Source organism: Chinchilla lanigera, unplaced genomic scaffold (genome assembly GCF_000276665.1).
Source record: "Chinchilla lanigera isolate Chin_1 unplaced genomic scaffold, ChiLan1.0 scaffold00038, whole genome shotgun sequence".
NCBI classification, from domain to species: domain Eukaryota; kingdom Metazoa; phylum Chordata; class Mammalia; order Rodentia; family Chinchillidae; genus Chinchilla; species Chinchilla lanigera.
Window position 1 is genome coordinate 10,059,017 of NW_004955439.1, and position 18,415 is coordinate 10,077,431.

The 18,415-nt window shown below is 44.0% G+C and overlaps 1 protein-coding gene across 4 annotated transcripts in view; it reads right to left on the minus strand.

Moving 5' to 3' along the window:
• Ccdc170 (coiled-coil domain containing 170) overlaps positions 1-18,415 on the minus strand; it is a 103,903-nt gene that overhangs the window by 48,596 nt on the left and 36,892 nt on the right. For all 4 annotated transcript variants that reach the window (XM_013517400.1, XM_013517399.1, XM_005390576.2 and 1 more), the window contains exons 2-5: positions 14,138-14,266; positions 12,767-13,023; positions 7,570-7,714; positions 3,452-3,637 (exon numbers count right to left, since the gene is read on the minus strand). In XM_013517400.1, coding sequence (XP_013372854.1) covers positions 3,452-3,637; positions 7,570-7,714; positions 12,767-13,023; positions 14,138-14,266 — 717 coding nt within the window. The remainder of the gene's footprint in view (positions 1-3,451; positions 3,638-7,569; positions 7,715-12,766; positions 13,024-14,137; positions 14,267-18,415) is intronic.

Consider the following 18,415-nt stretch of genomic DNA (forward strand, 5'->3'; position numbering starts at 1 on the left):
GTGTTGTTTTGTTTTTATCTTTGTTGTTATTTTATTATTGGCTTTTGTTCTCTTTAAAATAAAAAAAAGCTAGCTGGGCCTGGTAGCACACACCTGTAATCCCAGCACTCAGGAGGCTGAGGCAGAAGGATCATTAGAAATCTGAGGCCAGCCAGGGTTACAAAGTGAGTTCAAGGCCAGGCTGAACTGCATAGTGAAATGCTGTCTCAAAAAGATAAAAAATAAAGAAAAAATAATAATCAGCAAATGCAATGAGTGAACCCAGAGTAGATCTCAATTTTGGGACAGAAAACAGCTTTAAAAATCATTCTTAAGGCAAGTCATAAATTTTGAAATGCAGAAGATGAAAATGGTACTCGACGATTATTAGTTATCAATTCCTGTGTAACACATTGCCCCAAACTTAGTGCTTTAAAACAACAAGCACCTACTTGTTGCAGTTTCTAGGGGTCAGGAATGGGCCATGACCTTGCTGTGCGGCTGTGGGTCACAGTCTCTCCTGAGGGTGCACTCAGCCGTTAGCCTGGACACAGTCATCCCGCGGCTGGAATGACAGGGGATTCCCTTCGCAGCTCGCTCACACGGTGGCTGTCCAGCCTGAGGTCCTCGACGTGTAGGCATCATAATAGGCTGCCCGTGTGTCCCTACCACATGAGTCTTTCCCCAGGGCCACTTCACAGCACGGCAGTGGGCTTCTCTCAAGCACAAGTGACTCTGGAGAGATACGACAGCCAGTGCACCAAAAAGAAGCCACAGTCCCCTCACCTCTCACCTATTCTATTCGCTAGAAGTAAGTCGTTAATCCATACTCAGGAGGGAATTAAGCTCTATTCTCAAGAGAAGGAGAATCAGAAAACATGTGGGTTTTGGAAAAGCAGTCAGGAACTGAACACGACTCTGTAACCTATTTTTCCAGGCGGTTCTGCAGATCCACGCATTTGTGTGTGTGGGTTTGTGCATCCGTGTGCCTGTGTGACTGTGTCTAAAAGGCGAATGGGGAAAAATGCCAACAAACGTTGCTTCCGGGAAGATGAAGATGGATGTTCGCTATCACTGTCCTTCACTCTTTGTTTATGTTTGCAATCTTTCATCAGAAACGTGAGAGTTTCTGTGAACCAAATTGTGTTCCTCCAAAACTCACACGAGAAAGCCCTACTTCCAACACATGGGTGTTTGGAGGGGGGCCTTTGGGAAGTGATTACATTTAGAGGAGGTCATCAGGGCCTGCAAGATGAGATTATTGCCCTCCTAAGAGGAGACACCAGAGATCTCTCCCTCTCTGTCTCTGTCTCTGTTTCTGTGTGTGTCTCTCTCTCTGTCTCTCTCTCTCTCTGCCTCTCTCTCTCTCTCTTTCTCTCTCTCTCTCTCTCTCTTTCTCTATCTCCCTCTCTCTGTCTCTCTCTGTCTCTCTCTCTGGCAGAGCAAGAAGATAGCTATTTGTTAGCCGGGAAGAGGACCTTCATCAAAACGCAACCATACCTACACCTTGATTTTGGACCTCTAGCCTCCAGAAGTGTGAAGCATAAATACATTTGATCTAAGCCCTGCCGTCTGGGGGACTTGGCTTGGTTTGGTGTGTGGAGCTGAAGGTCAAACCCAGGGCCTTCTACATGTTAGGCAAGCACTCTAGCCCTGAGCAGCACCTCTAGGCAGGCCTGTGGTATCATTTGGGATGGCAGCTCAAGCTAAGACAAGATGTTGTTAACAATGATAGTCTTTACTCTGTCCTAGAAGCTGAGCATCAGGGCAAAAAGCCAGTGGAGGAGGATTTGTTGACCCATGGAATTAGGGGGGAACTGGAAATCACTATCATTGTGTGGGCAGCTGTCACATCATGGTGATGTCACTGGGGACAGGGGAGGCCCAGGGAAGACAGCTCTTCCTCACACACACCCATTCCACACTGGCCCCTAGTCCTGGGAGACCCCCTGGGCCTTCGCCCCTCCTGAGCCTCTTTGGGACGAGCGCCAGTCATTATCTGACCTTACCAGGGCGGGTTGCCCCCCTCCTACAGGTTTTTGGTAACTGGTTGCATTAGCTCATTTTTGCTTTAGGAAGTGGATCGCTAGTATTAATCCAATATTAATCCAGTAATTAGTTTGCAACAAAGCTTAAAAAACATGATTAATGATTATACAGTATTGAAAGCACGGTGTTAATTTTCCTGCTCAAACAAACTCTAGCTAACTTGAAAAGATCAGGCAATTCACTGTGTTTTTTAAAAACTTAGATTTCTGTTGCTTCTTTTTGTTGATGCCCCTCAAAATCACAACATCCATATTCTTTGATACAGAACGTATACTTCTTGAATTTTTTTTTTTAACCTTACTGGGTATTGAACCCAGAATCTTCGTACTATACTACATCTCAAGCCCCACCCCACCACTTTTTTAAAAAAAAGTTAAAACAAGATGGTGCTTCATCACCCATTTGTCCAGGCTGGGCTCCAACTTGAGATCCTCCCACCTCAGCTCCCTAGAGCAGAGGATTATGGGTGGGTGCCACCACTTTCAGCTTACGGTTTTGTTTTCTGTGATTCATGACACATGAACACATGCATGACATTACTTGTAGTGGACTTATTGATAATAGTGTGTACTCTATTGCCACCTGTTAAAGATAAATACAAATAATATATATAATATATAATAGACAAATCCCTTTTTATGCATACACACACGCTGAATATTTCTAGAAGCTGCATAAGACACTATAACAAGTTTTCTCTGCAGAGACTCAGGAAGCTGAGAAGAAAGATACTCTGTTTGTTAAAAAATAAAACTTATATTTTTAAAACAAATTTTTAAAATATCCTTAAATATGACTGAAGTTAGTCATCTTTACAAATTCTTTACTCTTAAGTATTTTGTATTTTTTTCTAATTAAAAGACAACTGACAATTGCAATCCCAGCATTCCGAGAGGCTGAGGCTGGAGGCATACAAATTTGACCCAATCTTGGCAATTCAAGCCCTGTCTCAAAATCTAATTTTTTTTCTTTGTTTGGGACAGGGTCTCACTATGCATATGCAGTTCAGGCTGGCCTTGAACTCACTATGTAGCCCAAGCTGACCTCAAACTTGCAGCAATCTACCTGCCTCAGCCTCCCAAGTGCTGGGATTACAGGCGTGTGCCACTGCAACAGGCTTCAAATTTTCAATTTAAAAAAGGGCTGGGCATATAGCTCAATGAAAAGGCCTGGGTTCAATCCCCAGTACTGTGTCAAAAAAGGAAAAATGATATCTACCCAAGGGCCTTCACCCTGCCTGCCCCTACCCCTCCCGCTGACAGCAGCCCTTTGAAACTGTAGTCTATATTTCTAGTTCGTCCCTCCCACGTCTGTTTTACCATTTCTGCTTCTTAAACCTGATCCCAGGCATGTGAGAGTACACACACACACACAGACACACACAGACACTGACAGACATACATGCACACTTCACGCGCTGTACCTGGTTCAGCTTGTCCTTCTCCTCTGCCCAGGAGATAGCTTTCCCCTGCTCTCTGCGGACGTCGGACGCCAGCCTCACGATCGTTTCTCTGTTAGCTTTTGCTTCCATCTCATGGACATTTATAGTCTCTTCAAGACTAGCAATTTGTCCCTTCATGAATGTGCTTTCCCTGCACAGCTCTCGAAGCTGAAAGAAACCCATCACAGCTGTCTTATAAAAATTAACAACCCCGTGCACTTGCTCTGAGCAACTCGCCATCTAGACCCAGTGGCGGCACGCCCATGCACAGCCGTGTGTGCGCAAGATCGCACTTGTCAGAGGCGGCCTCTAAACTTGTCAGGCGAGGTGGGTGGCAGGTGCACCCCAAGCTGCCCGCACAGCCAGCGGCCCACACCCCGGCTGCTCTGCAGAGGTGGTTGCAGGCGGTGGGAGCTACGCTCAGCCCACATCCGGGCACTTTCTGGCACTGAGGGAGACAGACGGGGCTGCTGCATTCTAAAAAGTGCCCTTCTGACTAATATGCACAGAAAGATTCTGCATAAGATGCTCAAACAGTGGCTGTCACTGAGGCCAGGATTAGCAGGCTTCTTCTGCGTCCTGTGCCGTGCCTGGGAATTGCAAACTGGGAGCATCTGTAAAATTCAGGAGGAGGAAAATCCCAGCAAGCAGGCTCCCTGTGATCAGGGCACGGGCCGCACCACAGCAAGCGCTCTCTGTGGGCCCTCGATGACGCCCACAGGAAAATGTGGAGACCCATGGGACAAGGTGAGCATGTGATGACGATCTAGGGAAGCGACCCGTCGCTTAAGCCTCAGCCGCTGCCATCACTGCACCATTGCCAGCTCGGTGCTGTCCCCTCCCTGTGGACCACTCTTCATATTTACATGCTCACACCTCAGTACTTCAAAAGTGCCCGCCTCCGGGACACTGATTGGCCATCTGCCTAAGCCAACGCCCCACACTTCTGATTTCCATTCTCCATTGCTAGATCTTCATGGGGTTTTCTTCATGTCCCTTTTATCGTGTGGAATAATGTTCAATAGTTGTTAATCTCTTCATCACCTTTACAACACAATGGTGAAAGCCTTAAAAAATTAGCTGTCCCAAACCCAGCATCTAGAATAGGGCCTAGCACATAAGCACTCACTCATATAGGTGAATAAATACAGAAATAAATTATTAGGAATGCCTCCTCTCCATCATGGACCCTTCAGGGTGTGTGTGTGTGTGTGTGTGTGTGTGTGTGTGTGTGTGTGTGTAAGAAAGTGTAAAGGTGAAAGAACTGCTTTGAGATGGGAGAGATTTTGTTCCTCTTCTCGGCTAAACACTGTATGAGGCTGTGGTCTTGATTCAAACACCAGACTTCCTGCTCTGGGATGGGAACTGTTTGAAAGGCAGCAGCTGCTCCGGTGGTGAGCCCGGAGATAGTCAGGACCACTACACTAACAGGAGACAGGCAGAATCCTGGGCCCTTATGCTGCTCACTGAAAGCATGATCTGTTCTCTCTTAGGACAGTAAAAGACTTCAAAGCTATCTTTGCTACGAGCCATGATTCCTCACTTGAGCCTGCAGATGCCCAAGCTTGACCTTTTGTACCTTTGCTACTATAAACCTTGGGTCAGGTCCGTCTCGGCCCAGCATAGCACAGTATCGATCACTCAGGGAGGGTCTGCCTAAGAGCTGCCAGACGGGGTTGATTAGCCCTGAATTTACATGCTCTTATCTCCCTTCCAGATTGAGGACCCCAAGGTAAGACAAGGCCATTGAGCTATACCCAGAAGCCACCAGCCATTGTCCTAAACCTACAGTCAGCTGGGTTCCACTGAGCCCTACGTGACTGAGCCCACTACAGACAGAGACAATTCTTTCCTAGAAACAAGACCATCCCTCTGCCATCAAGATTCCAGAACTGTGACACCAAGCTAAGATCAGGAACAACCAGGCCCCAGTTTACCTGCTAATCCTCGAAATCTGCTCTCTTGCCTTTGCAGGTGAACCAGTCTGAACCCCTGTATCAGAGTGTGTCCCCCACCAGCCACATCAGCTGGAGTATTTCCCTAACTTTCCATGAAATCTTGGGGGAGGGGGGTGTTGTTTGTTTGTTTGTTTTTGAGACAGAGTCTCACTATGCAGTTCAGGCTGGTCTTGAACTCACTATGTAGCCCAAGTTGGCCTCCAACTCACAGCACTCCTCCTGCCTCAGTGGCAGGATTTCGAGCTTTACCACCAGTTCAGTTTTAACTTTAAGTCTACTAAAACAAGGACCCACACTAGCAAGACACAGTAAGAGCCCAGAATCCCACTGTGTGTTTTGAAATATAAGTCCTGTATTATGCCGGTATAGAGAAGGCAATAAAGCAAGAGACCACTGCTACAAAAAAGTCCACTACTCATAGTTCCCAAGGGGAGCACAGGCCAGGCCAGGCCACACAGGGCCACTTGGAGAAGTCCCAAAGCCAGTCCGGAGGCACAGGGAATTGGGCCAGAGGCGTCACTGTGTATGCCATGGAAGGACCATGCCCACAGCGCTCAGTCGGCCAGCACAGTAGGTAGGCTGGGGGGAACAGTCTCAACTCTGGGGTGGAGGAATTCTCCAGAGCTGGCCGGTATCTGGCCCTGGAGTGATAAGAAAAGAAGACAGTGGCCAGGAGCCTAGGAGCCAGACCCTGGAAGGGGCGTGGGTGGCTTAGTCTGCACATGAAAGCTGTGCTGGGGACAGCCCTTCACTACCTCTGGGATTGGCTGACTCTGGCAGGGGCAGTCTCCTGGGCCCCAGAGGGCAAGGCATCAGGAACACAGAAAGTAAAAGGGCGTGGTTAACACAGTATTAACCCCCAGACCGGCACCCACATTGCCTCTGATAGAGGAGTGTCCAGAAAAGGAATTTCTGAATTTGCTTTTCTTCTCCCCACCACTTAGTTTGAAAGATAATCCCCTCAACTGCGGTGTAAAGGGGAGTCTGTGGCAGTGGGACTCCTGGTCCCACATTAGCCAGGAGGGGAAGGCATGCCCAGCACCCACGGGGTGTCAAGCATTCTCCTCCTGAGCCAGCGAACCCATCAGTGAAGTGGATACTTCTTGTTAAAGAAAATAAAATCTTACTGTAGCTTATGGAGGACCTGAGGGAGCGGATTAGCAGACAACTGAGAGGTGGCTTTTTAAGGATAGCCAGGGGTTAGGGGTGTAGCTCAGGGGTAGAGCACTTGTCTGTGCTGGAGGCCCTGGGTTTGATCCTCATCACTGGGAGAAAAAAATAAATGATTTTGTTTTGTCTTTTCTTTTTTAGACCAGGCTGGCTTTAAACTCTTGACCCTCCTGCCTCAGCCTCCCAAGAGTTGAGATTACAGGCATGTGCCACAGGGTCCCAACAGTGACTTTGTGAAATGAGCAAAGATGCCATACGCATTCAAATCTTTGTGAGGACCCTAACGGATCACTAGGGGCTACATGAATTACTCAGTCTATTTCACTAACTTTCATTTTAATGACAGTCACCATTAAAATGGGATTTTTAGAGCTGGTCCTGGTGGTGCATGCCTATAATCCCAGTACTCAGGAGGCTGAGGCAGGAGGATCGTCCCAAGCACAAGACCAGCCTGGGTTACAAAGTGAGTTCAAGGTCAGCCTGAACTGCATAGGGAGACCATCTCAAGAAGACAACAAACAAACAAACAAAAAATAGGATTTTTATTATTTGGCTTTAATGTAAAATTTTAAAAATACTTTAGAGCCAATCTTAACCTTATACCCAATAAATGTAATTGACACATGCCTGGGGTGTATGTGTATGTTTGTGTGTGCATGTGTGTCTGTAACTAAAAAGAAAAAAACTGTCCTAAAACATGTCATTAAGATGAATAATTAATTGCATTTGACAACCTGAATATATTTTAGACAAAACAACTCTTTTTGGAGACTAATTGATCCCAAATAATACTAGGAAGGATCTTGGATTGAGGCTCAGGGAAGTGATATGATCAGCCCCAGGTCAGACAATTAATTAATACTCCACTTGGGCCACCGTCCTGGTCTCCTGCCACCACCCACTGCAGCACGTTCCTCTGTGACCTGTCAGGATGACCCTGTGTTTACAGGCTTTTAACCTGCGTACAAACACCTTTAAAATGAGATCTGCATCGGATGCCTCCTGGTCCTTCCGGTCTGGGTCCAGGCAGTCCCAAAGCTGAGTCAGAAAGTCCACGTGCTTCCTGCAGTTCTCCGAGACTTGCTTCTTATTGTCCTCACTTTCCTTTGCACACTTTCTACAAGGCAGCAACAGATGGGTCAGGGCTTAACACCACAGCACTCGCTGCTCATCGAACCAACACAGAACGCAATGGAAACGTAACCTGGGGCCCAGTGCTTTATAAGTATGTTATCCTGCGCCTAGCAACAGGACAGGAGACAGATTCTTTACCTGTTTTACTCACGTTAGCATCTGTGGAGGTAGGGGCAGGCTCCTGGGTGGCACATGGGCCCTTTCTGTGCACGGTCACAACCCACATAGCTGTGACTCACATGGGGAATGAGAATCCCACCGTTTTTGTTCTAGAAGACCAAGCTCCACTCTCTGGTGAAACATTAGCCAGTGATCTACAAGGGTCCTGGTTCATGGCCAAGCGTAACTATGATACAACACACAGAAGAGAGGGATGTTCCCACCTCAGGCAAAGAGAGGTGTTCTGCCGCCAGAAGAGAAAGTCATTTGTTCCCACAGACCCAGCATCTTTAAAGAGCACTGGAATTGCCAGTCAGGGAAAATCAAGATTTTTTTGTTCTGTTCTGAATATTTTATTTCAAAATCTCAGGTTTGTTGAAATACTGGAGCCTGTTTTCAATACTTTAAATGTTAAAGATTAAGAGATCATCAAGAAATAGACATAATTTAAAGGCAATTAGAATGATTTTAGTAATTTGGTATCATTTTTTTCAATACCATAGATAATAAACGTGATCATTGCTTTCCCTTCTGACCATGTTAAGTGTTTACTGCAAATTTTTTCATTCTGTTCAAAAATCAACAAAGGCCGTAATTGCATATGCTCACAAGCTTATCATCATGTTTCCATTTAGTAAAAAGTATTCCAAGCCCAGAGTGGTGGCACACACCTGTAACTCCAACTGTGGAGGAGGCGGAGGCAGGAGGATGGCAAGTTCAAAGCCAGCTAGGCAACTTAGCAAGACTCTATCACAAAATAAAATAAAGGGATGATGATGTAACTTAGTGGTAGAGTACTTGCCTAGCATGCATGAGGCCCTGGGCTAGAATCCCAGTGCTTAACTTTTTTTAAAGTACAATAATAAAGGACTAATATTAATATATTTATGACTCCTTGTTTTCAGCACATGAAAGACCATATTTATTTGGTCTTTGAAAAAAAAAAAAAAAGAAGCAAAGAGACAGGTAGCCGAGGATATAGCTCAGTGGCATAAGCGCCTGCCTGGCAAGCACAAGATCCTGAGTTTGACTCCAGGTACAAAAAAAAAGAAATATTTGGTCTTTGGGGTCCATGAAAGGCACAGTTAGTGCTACAGCTTTGGTTTTTTGTTTTTGTTTTTGTTTTTGTTTTTGTTTTTGTTTTTGTTTTTGTTTTTGTTTTCCGGTACCGGGAATCAAACTCACAACCTCGCACTTGCCAGGGAGGCGCTGTGCTGCTGAGCTAAATCCCCAGCCCCTAGTGCTACAGCTTTGATTGATTTATATATATGATCTCATACTCTACCTCCAAGATTTCTTCATTCCCAAGGTGTCTGCTAACCTATGTACACACCTACTTGCACGTCACCCAACTCAGCGCAGTTACAGGAACCTAACACTAGAACAAACCTAAGTGTGTACAGGAAACAGTGAAGGAATTAGTTGACTTAATTAAGATAGTTCAGAAATGAAATACAATGGGTCATTAAAAATTATAAACTGAAATATCTACAACATATTTTTCAGTAAAAACAGTACATTACATGATGTCATTTGGGGGTAAACTATCTGAAAATCTATTTCAAAAAGCTCACTATAGCTTTTCTATAGTAAGGTTGTGGGTCATTTTAAAGGTCCTCTTGACACTTTTTTGTGTTTAAAAAATTACAGGAAGTGTATATCATGTTTGTTACTCTTTTATTTGGCAAAGACTTATTGGGCACTACTATGCACTAGGCTTCATCAAAAATGCTAACGAAACAAGAGTGAACCACACCGATAAAAACCCTTGCCCTCATGAGCTCATGCTCTAGTCGGAAAGACGAACGTGACAGTTAAGCTTGATTATTTACTTGACTGACTTCAGAGACACCTAGAAGATTATTAAAGCACACTTCTGGTGTGCTTGCTGGGTCATAGAGACATGTCCTTCAAACCACATCTGGCCCCTGGTCCCTTCCTCTATGCTCTTCTTCTGCCCTCTGCTTCCTAGATGCCATGAGCTCTGTAGTTTTCCTCTGCTACACCCTTCCACCAGGATGTCTCTGCCTTGGAACCAGCTGACCATGGTCTGCAATCTCTGACACCAGGAGCTAAAATAAACCCTTTCTTCTTAGAGTTGTGAGTATTGAGTATTTTGTCTCAGCAATGGGCAACTTGACCAATACAATGGACAATGATGAAAATGTTAACACATGTAAAACATACAGTATACTAAAATGATTGAAAAGATTAAATAGAAAAAGAGATAAGAAATATGGAGAAGGGTAAAATTTTAGATCTGGCTCTTTCAGGTCCTCAGTAGGAAAGTGACTCTGAGTGAAGACCTAAAGGAAGCAGGGAAGTTGTGCAGTAGCTGGGAAGGAGACTTTTGGGAAGAGGGACCAGCATGTGCAAAGGCCCTGTGGTTCAAGAAACAGCAAAGAAGCTAGTTATTGGGAATGAAAAAAAATAAAGGCAAGAAAGGTAACAAAACCAGATTAGGATGAACCATTTAGGTCATAGAAAACCCTATGCCTTTGTGCCAAGTAAGAATAGCAGTTACTGGAGGGCTCTGATCTGAGATTAACATGATTTAATTTGTTTCTTAACAGAATTGCTCTGGCAGCAGAGGGTACAGGTGAAAGCAATAAACTCACTGCTATGTACTAAATGTTTCTGTCCCCCCAGAACTCATATGTTGAAGCCTTAATCCCCAATGGGGCAATGTCTGTAGTTGGAGCCTTTGAGAATTGGTTAGATTATGAGGGTAGACCCCTCATAAGTGAGATTTGTGCCTTTTTAGGAAGAGACATGAAGGAGATGATCTCTCTCCACCAAGGGAAGCTACAACAAGAAGCCATACATCTGCACACCAGGAAGTGGGTGCTTGCCAGGAGACACATTAGTCAGAACCTTGGTGTTGGCCCTTCCAGCCTCCAGACTGTAAGGAATAAATTTCTATTGCTTAAACTACTCAGCCTATGGTATTTTTTATAGTAGCCCAAAAGGACCAAGGCAAATTTGGCATTAAAATTTTAAACAAACACTTATTGTGATAATCCAGATGAGAAATGATAATGGCAATGGGGCAACCATGCAAAACATCCAAAAATTAGGCATATTTTGAAGACAGACATGATTAATTGCATTTGATAACCAGACATGAGTATGAAAAAGAAAAGAACCAAGAATTATAGCAATAGTTTTTATCTGATCCAAAGAATAGAAGAATTGTCATTAAATGAGATAAGAGAACAAATAGGAGGATTTAATGGGAACACCAGGAGGTAAATTTCAAATTTACAAATTGCAATTTGACCTCTTTTTTTTTTTTTTTTGGTTTTTTTCCGGTACTGGGAACCAAACTCACGACCTTGCGCTTGCCTGGCAGGTGCTTTTGCCGCTGAGCTAAATCCCCAGCCCCACAAATTGCAATTTGAGATATTTGCTGACAACTACATGGAAATATCCACTCGGCAGTAAGATTTGTGAGTCTTGAGTCCTGGGAAGAGGTCCACACTAGATAGCAGAGTTGTGAGTGTTAACTGCATTCCAATCACTCTTAAAGCCATGACATAAAAAGAAAAGAGATTCAAAGACTGGGCCCAGAGCCAGTCTGTTACGGTTTGTGTCTAGATGTCCCCCCACTGCCTCATGCACATTTAGACGGGGCTTTTTCGGATGTAGCTGAATCTAGTGTTTGTGATTGATTCACAGTTCAATGGTGGGATTAACGGTGGTGATCACTGAATCAGCCCACTGATGCAGGCCTAATCCCTGCAGAGTGGATAAGATAAAAGAGGCAGAAAGAAGCTTGTTTCTCTCTCCCCTGTTGCTTTTGCTGTCTTCCACCACCATGAACTGTTGCCCTCTGCCATGTGCCACCCTGCCTTGAAGCCAGCTGATTAGGGACTGAAACCTCCACAGACTGTGCATTAAATAAACCTTTCTTCCCTTAACTTTGGGTGTCAGGTATTTTGTCTCAGCAATGAGAAAAGTAACTAAGACACAGTCCAATAATTGAAAGCCAAGGGAATGAGAAAAACAGCAAAAGAAACTAGCTGGACGTGTAAGATATAGACTAGTCATGTGCCATGACCTGGAAACCAGCAGAGGAAAGTGGTGCACGGAGAGAGATCACCGTGGCTCACACCACTGGCGAGTCGGGTACAGGAGACCGGCCACGTACCTGGCACTGTGCGGCACTGCTGACCTTACTGAGCTGCAGTCACGGAGCCCATGAAAGAGAGAGGAGAGAAATCGGAGGGAGGGAGCTCATGCGTACATCTGAGGAGAGCAGGAGGACAGGCACCAGGAACGTTGGTTTATCATTTTTAAGACGGGGTAAGTAAAACAAATACCAAGTATTTATTGAGAAAGATAGTTAAGCCATACATAGAATTTTTACTATATATCTGAGGAGCTATTGTTCTCAGTTTTGTCTCCACAGTCGCCCCTTGTCAGAACTAAGTAGGAAAACCCTGGGATCCATGAATTTCTACCTCACACCTGATGAGGAATGTTCAGAGTGGTCTGACTTCCAAGTATTTTCATAACTAACTTCTGAATAAATGCATCCTTCAGTGGGCTATCCTGCCACTTGAGGATTAAACCTCTATTTAGAGGAAATCTTCAAATTATGCATATAACATGTATTTGCATCCCTAATCCATAGGACACAACCACACTTAGGACAAGTCCGTGCATGGTGAGACGCCTGATGCTGCTGAGAAATGAGGTTGGGGAAAGTTTTCAAGATGCCAAAGATACCTGACATCAATGGGCTTTTTTCCAACTTGACTTTTATGGCCAAATCATGCAAAGCATTCAAAGTATGTGCAAAGACATATCTTACACATTGTAGAAGCTAGTAGAACTGCCAACTGAACTGAGAAACATATTACAGTATCCTTACTGTAATTTCTCGTCCAGCTCTGCAATTTTCCTCATTAATTCTTGGTTCTCCTTGACTGCAGTGCGAGCGGTGGTTTCCGTTCTGATTTTGGACGTGGCAAGTGCTGCTACTTCTTCTTCGAGTCCCTGGACTCTGTCTCTCAGGGAGGCGAGCAGAGAGGACTTTCTGGCGTTGTTTTCTTTGTAGCGCTCCATTTCAGCCTTCAGCTCTTGACAGCAAACTTCTTTAGAAAGTATCTTGGAGCGCAGGTCTCGAAGCTAACGTGAAAGAAGTGTAAAACAGGGGCAAGAAGGAAAGTGACTGAGTACTAGCTGGAACAGGTTTAAGAAACCCAAAACCAGAATTTAGAATCTCAACTTTTATTCATGACTTCACCCAACTTTATTTTTCTTTTCTCACATTTATATGCATTACCAAAGAGGACGTTTTGCCTTAAGAGAGGGCTTCACGTTCCATCTTTTTCAAAACCAATTAAGCAATGCCTTAGGGTGATTTGGTCTCACTCAGGACATATTTGTGGTGGGTATTACAAAAAGCAATAAAATATTTTGCAGTGGTAATGCATTTTCTGTATCAGTATTGCTGCTTATTGAACAATGATTCAAGGAAACTAGAAGCCACACTGTCATTTCTTGGCCACCACTGTTTCCCAAGTAAATATAAAATATTCAATATATTACTATATTTCTGTAGACCGTAATTGTGGGTAACAAAGATAAATAATATTCAGATTTCTGGGAAAAATAAAAGAGCTAAGGAAAACCCCTTACAGCATTTATCTGAAGAAAACATTTTGACATTTATATGTTCTGTGGCCATTTCATCATCGGTGTCATCATTCAGCAGGGCCCTGGCAACCTCCGTGACATTGTTAGTCACCTCCCAGGCCAGCCTAGATGCATGGGAGCACTGAACTGTGAGTGAGTCCAGGGAGACTCCAGAGACTCCGTCCAGATCTGATCTAGCCAGAGGGAGATGCACCACAAACATCCTACTGGTTTCCTCAGCCAGCCAGAATTCTCACAGGAAAAAAATTCAGGACTCCCTCCTAACAGCTCCCGACTGCAAGCAATCCTCACTAAGGAAGGTATTCCCAGAGAAGCCAGAAGTTCCCCAAGCCCATGTGGCCTCAACCCAAAGTCCTCAGGCACCCCCAGATCGCTCAAAGCTACAGATCTACACTAAGACCTAAAATCCAGACCAAGCCCCCTTGCTTTTAGCAGGAATTTGAGAGGATATGCACACAAGAGGATAGGTATAAACTTGGCCAAATTGGGTCCTACCATTCCATTTATAATCCCTTCGGCTCTGCTTCACTCTGTAAGATGCTAGAAAGACTCATTTCTGAGTGGTGAAGGTACACGATCTTACCTCAGACTGAGCACTTTCAAATTTGACCAAAGTTGCTGCAAGTTCACTTCGAACATTTTCAGCCACATTCCAGTAGTGGTTTAATCGCTCCCGAGTGACTGGGACTTCCAAGAGATGATCGCAGATTTCCTGGTAGAGTTCCCCGAAGAGACAAAATATAAAGAAAGTTAAACACACCTTTCTGAGCAGCTGCGCTAAGACTTAGAAGTACTGTGTTTCAAATCTGTTGGAAATGCTACCCAGAAATGTATTGTGTTCAAATCATTTCATTCTTGTTCTCAAACTTCAAAGAGAGCCAAGAGGCAGCCAAGGAACTACTGATGTGCCTTCTCCAGGCAGTGATGAGGTTTGGCGTCTAAGAATTGGCCTTTGGCAACCTGGGCAGCATAGCAAGACTCCGTCTATTATGAGAAAAATAGGGGGCTACAAGCAGAGATCAAGGGTCAAGAACATGAGAAGACCCTGATTTCAGCCCCCAGCACTGAAGAAAAACAAAGGGAAGAGGATGGGAAAGGGAAAGAAGGAAGGAAGGAAGAAAGGGAGGAGGAGAGAGAGAGGTTGATCCTTGCTACCTATAAAATTATCTTTGTGTAACTCAAATGCTATCTGACCTCTGCCCAGAACCTGAAAGAACAGAGAACTATGCAGCGGGGCGGGGGTGGAAGGGGGGGGCTACAGCCTGTAACTACAAGACAACTTTCATGGTTCTGTCTCCAGGCTGGGAAGATGATCCCCAACTCTCTAGTCTCATTCGTCCATCAGAGATCAACTGTGAAAGGTGTCTCCTTCCTTGCAATTCGATCAGCCTTGTATTCAATCTCACCCTCTCTCCTGGGGCCTTAGAGGAGATTCACAGAAACCAAGAGATTAGAGACAGTGGAGGTGCAGGGAATACCGCACCCCTATACAAGGGACCAACTCGCAGCTCCACTGCTGGTGCCTTGTGCAAAAACATGGATTCCAACAGGGTGTGGTGTGCCACGCCTGTGATCCCTGCATTTGGGAGGCTGAAGCAGGAGAAGCACTGTGAGTTCAGGGCCAGCCTGGGCTACATAGTGGGTTCAAGGCCAGCCTGGATGAATGAATGAATGAATGAATGAATGAATGAATGAATGAATGAATGAACAGACAGACAAATAAATAAGACACACGAGAAAAACATCGGCTTTTGAAGAACTGTGGAAGAGGTTGCATAAAGGAGTTTCCTGAAATACCTCCATGATCTCAGGAAACACAGTGGTAAAACCACGGCAACGACCAGAGGCTGCTCCCCCGCCAGAGGCTACTGTGTGAACCGCTCAGGAATGCAGAAGTCGTCAGAGAGCCCCTAGCCTGACAACAAGCACTGCCGTCCACAGAAGGCCAAACAAAACCTTCTGGGCGCTGAATAACACCAGTGTTTGCCAGTCACACAAGTCTAAGGCAGATGTGTTCTCCAGGGGAGAAAGCCTGACGAGTTTAACTGAGGCATGCATCACGGAGCCGTGTCCCGCACAGCCCACTTCGGGAGTCAGAAAGGCTTCTCCACCCCAGCCACTACAGCCGCGTTTCCTAAGTGAGACCACATGAGGAGGCTGAACACGTAGGAGCATTTCAACCATCGTATCCATGGCCCACCATTTTATAAAACCCAAGAGGTGCCTGTAAGCCTAGCACTTAGGAGGCTGAGGCAGAAAGATTGTGGAAATTTCAAGGTCAGCCTTCAGTGAGAGCCTGTCTCAAAAAAAAAAAGAAAGAAAGAAAATAAGTTCCCCAAGGATTTTGATGACTTCTTTCAATCACATTTTTTAGGAAATTATGTAGTGACATCATTATTTTATATCTGATTCTAATGAGAAATATTGTATCTGCTGACTATATTATTAATAGCCAGTCAAGACGGTTGAGAAATGGCCCTTCACTTCATGAAGTTACAGTCTAAAGCAGAACAGTAGCCAAATCATTAGCATCCTCAAATGTTCATGGTGGATAAAGATGATATTAAATTACAGGCCCGGGGTGTAGTTCAGTGGCAAAGCATTTGCCTAACACCTGTGAGGTCCTGGGTTTGATATTCAGCACCACAGGTGAAATACAGAAACAAGTATAAATACCCTCTGACCCATCAATTCACTGTCCAATGACTTCCCCCTAAAAAATACACATGTATAAAAATATACTCACTATCCTATAATTTGTAAAAGACAGGACAGGATTATTGAAATGATATAAATTCCTGTGGACAGAGCATCACTAAATAAAGCCATTTCCAACTTGTGCAACGGGAAGTATGAGATAGATAATTATTTTGGGATCCAAGGTATATCAGTGAATGAAAATAAGAAATTATAGGCTTATAGTTTAACTTTTTTTATACTTATCTTCATAAAGTGCACACAGGGGGAGGAAAATGCCACTCAGTGTACAGTATTTCCTACATGTATAGTTAGAAACAAACAAAGAAGGTCTTAGAGAATCCACATTACCCCATGACATACTTACCTTGGGTGTAGCAGGGAACCCTGGTATCGAGGCTAGGGTAGGGGAGCAGCGGTTTAACTTTTTCTAAAAAGATATATTTATGCATTATTTGCACAATTAGATGCAGTTTTAGAGGAAAAAATATTAAGAAGTATTTTAGCTGTGGTTATCTCTTAGTTATAGGGCCAGATTTTATTTTCTTTATTATAAGTTTCCTTATTTTCCAAATCCTTTACAGTGATCACATATTACTCTCAAATTCAGAATAATGCCCCTTCTTAAATTAAAAATAAAAAGGGACCAGCACAGATAAAAATCCAGCAACGCTGCTATATATTTATGAGGAACACGATGACAAAGAAGCCACCGTAGGTAACACAAGCTGGACACGTGGGAGAGCTGACATTTCAGGGCGCTCTGCTTAATGAAGCCCTCCTAGAGTCTGTAAAATTTTTTGAACATTCTTCAACTTTTCCTGTAAGTATTAAACAATCTTCACTTCTTTAAAAAAAAAAAAACCTTTTTTCTACTCTCTTCAAAATGGCAAGATAAGAACTCTTTCATTTGTCCTCACACGAGGACAATCTAAGTTATTAGATACCTCTCAGCTAACCCACGAAGCAATTTTATATTAATTTCAGAGAGCCAACTACATATGATTCAATTCTGCTGCTGATATTATTATGATAATGATTGAAATTGCCTCACAAGGTGGCTCATAGTCTTTTCAGAATAAAGGATGATTTCATAGTTCAGTAGCATAAAGCAAAGATAAGCTTCTTCATAATTTAGTACACAATGTGCACAATTATCTGACCTGTGTGGACAATGGCTCAGACCAGTCTTGCTACTATGGTATTTAGTTTTCTCATTATCCCATGGGGGAAGAAAAGATGATGAAGAAGAAGAAGAAAATCACTGCCTGCCTCCGACACACAAAAGCTTCTTAATCCGTTCCGCTCTCGTCTTGTCCCATAACTGATCCTCCCTGTGCCCCAGCATCATCCCCTGCTGCCCTGCGCAGTTGCCTGAAGACAGACTTCCACTACGGAATACTTCCTCTCTCTGTCCCTCTCTCTCTTTCGCTCTTTCTCTCTACACACTTCCAGCGCTGCCCAGTGATCAACCCCCTCTGAGACCCCCTCCCCTGTCATCCAACTTCTTCACCCAAGTACAGTTTCTTCCTCAATCTGCAGTGAATAAATTATCTCAAAACTGCGTCTCTTCTACCTAATCACTCCTCCCATTTTGTTTATCATTTCTTCTCCCTACTTAGAAGAATTTTCCTGAGCCTCCTGCCTTCCTTACTTTTTCCACCTGCACTGTAGCTTCATTGATAATATTCTAACTTTTACAGGGAAAATGACATACACAGGGCCCGCCAAAGAAGTGAATACTCACTTCAGGCAAAGAAAAACTGGTATAAATATTTTAATACTAAATTTAGAGAGACATCATGAGATTGATACAAGTCACCTTTGACCCCTTCAAGAGGTGCTCAAAGTGGTGGCCATTAACTTCCAGACATTTATTGTTTTTCTTTGCCTGGAGTATGTCTACATTTTTTTTGGCAGGTCCTGCATACATCACCAAGTGACCCATATTATATACAATTTTTATACTGTCATGTAACAGTTCAATAATAGATTTAAATTCTTAGAAAGTGATTTTCATGTTAAAATTAATTTCTTAATTAAGTAAAAATATAACTGGAGCCAGGCATGGTGGTGCACACCTCTAATCCCAGCGCTTAGAAGGCTGAGGCAGGAGGATTGCTGCAAATTCAAGGCCAGCCTGAATTACAAAGCGAGACTCTGT